The 8470-nt window shown below is 35.6% G+C and overlaps 1 protein-coding gene across 2 annotated transcripts; it reads right to left on the minus strand.

Moving 5' to 3' along the window:
* Positions 1 to 1084: 1084 nt before the first annotated feature.
* LOC113236391 (UDP-glucuronosyltransferase 2A3-like) lies at positions 1085 to 4186 on the minus strand. 2 transcript variants are annotated; one of them, XM_026472427.1, is made up of 5 exons: positions 3672 to 3690; positions 3377 to 3450; positions 2658 to 2880; positions 2290 to 2506; positions 1085 to 2208 (listed from the first exon to the last, which is right to left on the minus strand). In XM_026472427.1, exons 3-5 carry the CDS (start codon positions 2863 to 2865, stop codon positions 1920 to 1922), a joined length of 714 nt encoding a protein of 237 aa, XP_026328212.1. In that variant the 5' UTR covers positions 2866 to 2880; positions 3377 to 3450; positions 3672 to 3690; the 3' UTR covers positions 1085 to 1919. The 2 variants fall into 2 exon arrangements, with proteins under 2 accessions (XP_026328212.1, XP_026328211.1); XM_026472426.1 differs by having other exon boundaries at positions 3377 to 4186.
* Positions 4187 to 8470: the final 4284 nt, after the last annotated feature.

Here is an 8470-nt window from a genome sequence, read left to right on the forward strand (position 1 = left end):
AAGTTTTCAACGTTGCAATTTTACTAAATAATCAAGGACGCAAACAATACAAATTTCATTTTTGTTTTGAATACTTTGTGTTTTAGGTTCTAATCCAACCAAAAATATATTTTTTTATTCTCACCTAATGAAATTTAGCAATTTGACTTTTTTTCAATATTTTGTTTTGATTTCAACGAATTGGTGCATTATATTTACTTATTTACGTATTTTTTTGTGTATGATATTTTTTCACACTGTTAAGTGCCTGTCCATAATTTGCAAGCAAATATTTAGCTCGTACTTTAGTAGGCGAAAGTTACTTTTTACTCCAAAATTTGTTATTTGTCGTTTATTCAAAACAAATAAAGTGTCAGGATCAAGATAAGTACCATTTAAACAACCACACCAAATTTGGTAGTAAGCAAGTTTGGTTTGCCCGAGAAAAATATGTCAAAAAATAACCACCAGAGTCTCACTGTAATCCAGTTTTTGTATTACCAATGACAATAAGCAATATTCTAGGATTTTCAAGCTACACTTCAAGATACGTGTTACAGGATGTATTATTTTCAAAGTTCCACGTGCTATGTTATCGCCTAAAACTTACACAAAAATACTATATAAGCGATTTTGGGCACCTCATCGCCTTAAGTATTTTCACATTGTATTTTGAAGATTTGAATTTAAAAAATCCCACGAAATTTCTTATAACTTTTTATATCATTTATTTTTCGGATACAACCACAGACCACATAAATATTCTACCATGGATACAATACAGAATAGGTACTCTTTATTACACACATGAACAAATATATAACTTAGATAACAGAACACAAAAGACAGGTACAACATATGTTTTTCCATCGTGTAGGGGATAACAGTCCGGCCGTACCTATTGTTGGATAATAATATCTTCCTGGCAATTTTCAGATTACAAGGTAAACTAAAATAAAGTAGCAGTCATGTAGACCTCCTCGTAAAAGAGTATATCCAGGGAAGTATTGCCACCGTACCTATTTCTGCCATCAAGCAGTAATGTGAGCATTACTGCGCTCCGGTTTTGAAGGAAAGGGTGCTAGTGAAATTACAGGCACATGGGGCTTATCGACTTATGTCTTAGGTGACGGGCGCAGTGGCAGTGCTCCTAATCTTTGCGATTTTTAAGCTTTGATTGGTACTGCAATTGTTATGGACAGGCGTGTCGCTTACCACTAGGTCTTACTTAGTTAAAATTCATCAATCAAATTTATTAGTAACAATCTTATGAGTTAATTTAGTAGAAAAAAGGAGAAAAATTAATTATAAAGAATTACATTATTATATGTCCACGTGTAACACGGTGAACCTACACAAGACAGCCGGAGTCCAATGTTCCTGGTACCATCGTCAGGATTACCATTGGTGCTCCTACGCACACAAAACCACAAGCATCCGCAGACATGCCAGACGCGCTGTAAAAGCGAGGAAGCCTCAACAGAACCCTAAAGATGTTGTGTACATACGGCAGCATATCAAGTTACACATTGACGGATCTTGTTGCACTGAAGACTATCGCCTTGATAAATTAAATTAATAAACAAACAGTTTACTGTAGACAAATATTCAATTAGTAAATAAGCATTCATTACGTACACAGTTAGGCTCAAAAGATTTTAAAGTTAGGATAAAAACATGACAACTGAGTCAGCACTAAATATATTCTATTTAAAATTTTCATTTATAATTTAATAGTACTGTATTATAAAGAGTGTTCAACTTTAAATATCTAGACCATTGCCTGAGTGACGGACTTGGAGATCAATTAAAAGACATTGAGAGAGAGCGCAGGGTACTGGCACTGAGAAGTAGTAGATTTTAAAATGCCTTAGTTGTGAAATTTTGATTATCATTGGGTGAATTAACTGAGTTGTGCTATCGTACTTAAAAATGTGTACTTATTCACGTTTAGGTTTCTTTCCTTTACTTTTCAAAACTTTTTTGGACACAGTTCTTTTTCTAGAGCAAACAGTTATGAAAAACATGATTATTAAAACTGCTAAGAATAGAAACACAGCAATGATATCGAGGTTTGCATATTGATAAGCGGGGACGTCTGCAGCTGCAGTCCGGAATGTAAAGTTGGAATGTCGTGCTGCAAATTCTGTCCAGAAGATTGCTGTTTCTAAAGGAGGCATTGGTCTGTCATGCCAAGCTGCCGATATCCTCTTTACGTTTTTGAAAAACCTGAAATCGGAAAAGTGCAATTATTTAACATTTTCATGTTTTGCAAGTAAGAATACAAATTTGATGATTCAACGAACTTACTCTGGATCCAATACTTTTTTAAATACAGTAAGTAAATTGTCCTTATTCAGATCTTTGTACTGAATTTGAACTCCAAGTCCACTTTCCTCGATGGATGCGGCGTTTGATGGCTGATCACCGAAAATGGGCATGGCCACTATAGGCACTCCAAAGTGTATGGCTTCTGTGGTTCCACCCATTCCGGCATGAGAGAAAAACATTATGGTTTTTGGATGTCCTGAAATGAAACATAAAACTTCAACATCTGGTTCCAGCCAATACAGCTAATATTCTTTTTAGCGAATCCAAAGAAAACTACCAAAATACGGTGGTTTATTGTTATTAGTAGTTTTTCAATAATCGTATTCTAGTGGGAAGTTAACACTTGCCTAAGATATCAACTTGAGGTAGCCAGTTCGCAACGTAGAGCTTATTTTTATCCAGCAATTGGTTTTCATTTTCCCATTTCCAAATAAATCTCTGTGGTAACTCTTTCATGACTTCAAGTACGGCTTCAATTTTTTCAGCTCCAAAGGCCGAACTTTTCAAAATTGTGCCAAAATTAACGTAAATTACACCATGTTCTGCTTCATCCATGAACGTTTTAAGATCCTGAAAGATTTTAATTGGAGATTTGAGTAATTTTGGTTTCACTTTGGTCACTGGCTTCAGGAATGCTCTAATACAATGAAGTATTTATTATTGCATAACTAGATACTATCTAGGAAATGAAACTATTTTTCCGGATTTAAATCGCGTACATTTGTTTCTTCAAACAAACCGACGTTTCGAAAAAACAAATATACGCGATTTAAATCCGGAAAAATAGTTTTATTTCCTATGTGTAACAATCGCGAAAACCTAAGAACTAGATACTATCTAGTCAAGTTGAGTAATAGTACAAATAATACTTTTAAACATGATATTAATAATGTATGGAAACAATTTTTCTTTCTCAAACTAGGGAATACCCTGTATTTTAAGTATCAGAGTAGTGAATTAACCAAACTAGAACAAATTTAGAAGTATTTAGCGGAAATCGAATCCGGCTCCTCGTCCTCTCCATTGGCCCACCGAAGTAGTCAATATACATATATATTATACTTACACCTTTTAATGGACTTGCTTTGGAAACATGATATCCACCGACTTCTATCACATTTGCAGGAAATAGCTTAGAGCCTGTCAACATGAAGTAGTGATAAACAAGTAAAAACTTTATTTCTCGAGCTAAGTCTTCCAATGGGGGAATATCGTCAAAGTAATTCGCAAGAGTCTTTTGGTCACTTCTTTGCGTCACCCAATGGTAAAGTGTATTGAAATAAAAATCAAACACGACTCTTTCAAGCCTTTGCCATAAAGTTGGCCTTGTTCCCCCATTAAGGAAATGGAATGATACGTACGCTGGGTTGTAAGGCACACCAAGTCTTTTGTAGTGGTACGGCATCAGAATGTGAGATGTGACGCCTACCACAGGAGCACCTAGTTTAAATGCAATTCCAAGAGCACAGTCACTGTTAAATTGTTCGGCTATTATCACATCAAACTTGGTTTTTCGCTTGACTAAGTCTTGCACTTCATGGTTCGCTAACATCACTTCACAATTTTGCGTCCCAGAAGACGATAAATACAGTCCCATTATTATTATGAATAAATATGATTTGTCCGTCGGCGCAACGCTGTCTTCAAAAGGAGGTATTGTTCCTGCTAAACTAATATCATGATAATTACTGGGTGCATCTGTTTGAGGAAAATGCGAAATAACAGTCACATTATGACCTCTATTCGCCAATTCCCGCAAGTAAACTTTTTGAACTATAAAATGGCTCTTTCCGTGGTAAGGAAATATTCCAAGTATATTTAGAGATTGTGAGCAATTTATTACTAATAATAGTACTGTGAATATAGTAATGTTCATTTTCGGTAACGTTAATATTGAATTGCGTATTTAAATGATCACTAAACGCGTCCGCGCTCTAAAGTGACGTTGCTAGACTGGCTACAAAATCAAGGTGATTTAACATAACGGCGCGACGTCTCACGACCACGCGCACTCCATGTGGTGTAGATTAGTTTACAATAAATATAATTTACTTTTGTATCAAAGTAAGGTCGTTACGCCATCATCGGTTCCTTATTTTCCGTCTGAAATTTTTTAGCTGTGTAAAATAAGTATTATGGTAGAGTCGTACTTAACTGTCAGGTATATTTCAATATCAACCTTTTAAAATGTTGTTTCATTTAGACACATTGTTATTATTATTACCTATATTGTGCGCGATTCTTGCGCCCATAGCATATGTCCTACAGGTTTTATGGATATTATAACTAAATGTGTCTGTTTACTTAGATTACTTACTCGCCTCAGTGTGGGCAGACAAACGGAATACCTAAATAAGTTAATAATTATTTATGGAATGTATGATGAATAAATTACCTAAATTTAAATGAGTTTATATGTTTGCACTTATGTGGGACTAGAGTAAATAAAGAAATCTGTGCTAGAGTTAACAAATTGGTGCATAACCCAAAACAAATAATATACGTGTGGCGCACTATAAGTTTCCGGAATGCATAAGAAAAAAATACTATGAATGGTCAGAAATGAATTTATTATTTCTTAAAATATTCTCCATTAGCGTTAATGCATTTTTCATACGAATGAACCAATTTTGAAAACATTTATGCCACTCCTCCGTGACAATCTCTGAAACATATTTTTCATACTCTTCGACAGCCTCTTCAGGTGATGAAAATCGTTGACCGCGTAACTGGTTCTTAATTTTTGAATATAAATAAAAGTCACAAGATCAGACCAGGTCTGGACTGTACGCGCGATGGCTCATAAGGTCAACATTGTTCACCTTCAAAAATTCATTTGTCTGTATGGCCGTGTGAGAACTGGCATTATCGTGGTGCAAGATGATACGTCGATTACGGTTATCTTTACGTTACGAGTTTGTCAATAACTTCCGGCAAGCAAATGGTCGTGTATTTACGGTACAACGGTTCTCCAAAGCAACAGTAGCCACGTGTAAAGTTTTATTAAAAAAGAAGCAATCATCCGCTTAGAGGCACTTTGCACGCGTGCCACTTTAGTTGGTTTCGGCTCATCTCGAAACACCCATACGCTCGATTGCTGCTTTATTTTGGGATCGTAACTATAAATCCATGTTTCATCACCTGTCACTATGTCCCACACCAAATTTGACGCCCCTTCGTTGAATCTGGTAAGCATGGTATTGCACCAAGTGACGCGATCCGTTTTTTGAGCCTCAGTCAAATTGTGTGGAATTCATCGAGAGCACAGCTTTATCACACGCAAATGTTTGTGTAGTATTGTTTGTATTTGACTCATGTCTATGCCTAAAGATGCCCGAATCTCATGGAATGTCACATGCCTGTCTGTTTTGATCATACGGCGCACAGCATCGATGTTTTTGTTGTTCACAGCAGTGGACAGGCGACCATCACGAAATTCGTCACTGAGATTCACACGACCGCGTTTGAATTCTGCAAACTAGCTATAAATAGTCGTCTTGCATGGTGCTTCATCGCCAAAAGCAGTTTGAAGCCGAGCGAAGCTCCGCTGAGCTATTAAAGTACACTTAAAGTCGTAGAAAATCATAGTACGAAAATTTTCACGAGTTAAATCCATGGTGATGTAGACAACCAATTTCTAAAATGACGCCACAATATAAAAACAAGTGACAGTCAGATGAAACAAACTGTATTCTACAGCCAAAGAGTTCCATTTGCAAATGTTGTAATTACTATTTAAGTATAGTTTATGGAACTGGCCAGTTCCGGAAACTTGCGCCCTATATTTATTATGTTTACTGTTGTTTACTTATTATGATTATTATTGATTACATTTGGATAGAATAAAGTTGAATAAATAAAATTGAAGAAGAGAGTCGTGAGATGCCATTATTTTCTGCAACCACAGTTTGTAAGTACCTACATATATATTTGTGCAATATTTTATATAGATAAAAAATGCCTGTTTGGAAATAAATTCGCAATTTTACAAATTGATCCGTCGGTGTGGTCTTTTGCTGAAACCACCTGTAACTTTTCCTGTGTGCGTCGTGCAAAGCGATTAAGGGATCATCAAGCAATGTAGATTATTATAGCGGTATAATTGCAACCAAAGTGTGATCGTCAATTTGGCTGCTAAGCGTTGCGAATATGGCAAAACCTCCCAAATGAACACTGGAGTGGGCTATCCTCGGAGTTTCACTGCAAGATCGAATCACAAATGAGGATATCCGCGATAGAACCAGAGGAACCTATATAGCCCAAAGAATTGCAAAAGTTAAGTGGCAGTTGAGAAGCACATTCTTCGCAGAACATATAGCCGATGCAGCTAAAAAAGCAAAAAATATACATAATTTCGTTAAGAAAGAAGTTATCCATAATATTAACCTTAGAACTAGGTCCAAACTCGTGGTACTACGATTTCGTTTAACTAAGGTAAACGATTCTTTTATGGGGCACAGTATACGTTTTTGCAATAAGGTTCCGGAGCATATATTAAGATTACCATTTCCTAAGTTTAAAACGTATATTAAAAGTATTTTAATTAAAAAGTCATATTACAAAATTGTAGACTACGTGTTAGATAAAGATGTATGGAAAGTCACCATGAGTCTAGATTCCACACAAATATGATTCAAAATGTATTCTATAGTGCTTAAGTTTATTTGAAAAGAGCAGTTCCTAAAGTTTCTTGATCGTTCTTCTCAGGTCAGCGTAGTGAACGAGCAGTACCTTAAAAAATGACGTTTTCAAGTGTAAACAATTTTACCTATGGAATACTCGTAAATATTACATGACTAAAAAGTAGCGACCGCGTACTGGACGCAACGTGGTTCCACCCAAAAGGTGGATCGATGATCTGGTGAAAGCTGTGGGAATCCGTTATATGTAATTTGTAGGAGGCCTTTGACAGTGGACGTCTTTCCGCTGAAATGATGATGATGAGGATGACAATAAACTCATTTATTGCTTCACTACTAATGAAAATCTTAGTAATGGAGGCGTGAGACTTGTCATAGGCATGTCGTAGGTGTCATAGTTTTTTACTTTTTACATTGGAAGGTTCAATAGTGCACTACTTGCAGAGTATATGAAAAATAAAAAATGAACATTTTTTTTGTTGCTTCTTGTGCTATATGGTTTTGTACTTTGTCGAAGTGGTAGTACCGTTCATAATTTTTGGGGTGGGAAGGTAGTGTTTTTCTGTAACACGTACTTTTCAAGAGTCGTAAACTACAGCGGCTCGTTTTTACGCCAGGAATGAAAGAATTTATTACATATTGCACCGAGTTAACCTTTGGAGAAGATGTATTACGGGTTGACTCAATTAATTGCTAATTCACAATTGAGAAACCTTCGAAATTACGTTGAAGATTTGGTTTATGATAGATACAAAAGTATACTTATTGTTGCGTAAGTAACAAAATTCGTTGCCCTTAAAACATATTAAAATCTATAAATTACATTTACGGAATAATGTGCGCTTTTTTAAAGTTCTTGGACTGTAATCAAACGTTCCTTATATTCCTTATTGAGTTTTTGTAATGTTGTCGAATGCCTAATTGGCTCTCTTCAACGGTGGAAGTGTTAAGCGGCTGGTCTCCTAAATTTGGCCGAAACATGCAATCAAACATTGCTTCAAGTAATTGATCGGTATTATTTGAGAGAACATATTATACCCATTAAAACGTTTTGTAACAACCATGTAACATTAGTAGCAATATTTAAGTAGCCTAAGGGTCAAAAGGGATCGGTGTTCCGTTCACCGGAAGCTCAATAAGTTACCCAAGGCTGAGAACCTTCTATAAGTATCGAGCTCTCGCATTCTTCTGGTTCATTTTTTGGGATGGCCACTATTCTAATATTTTGAAGGTAAATTAAGGTAATTTTGTATCTTAATGTTTCTAGCGTTAAAATTAATAATATTTTTGGGAACTAATCTATTTTGACTCTCAGCAGAGCTGTAGTACTATGGAAGCACTTGGAATTTCGCTACACTAGTACCAATATTACAGGGAATTACCTAGTTTAAGATTAATTGGTTTTGTATAAAAATGGCTTTACCTCTGATAGTGAATATATGGGTAAAATTAAATTAGTAAGACAAAGGAAATAAGTATTACCTATGTAGGTAGAGGCAATAAAATTTATTATAAAGTAA

This window comes from Hyposmocoma kahamanoa, unplaced genomic scaffold (assembly GCF_003589595.1).
Source record: "Hyposmocoma kahamanoa isolate Upper Pololo Valley unplaced genomic scaffold, ASM358959v1 91903, whole genome shotgun sequence".
NCBI classification, from domain to species: domain Eukaryota; kingdom Metazoa; phylum Arthropoda; class Insecta; order Lepidoptera; family Cosmopterigidae; genus Hyposmocoma; species Hyposmocoma kahamanoa.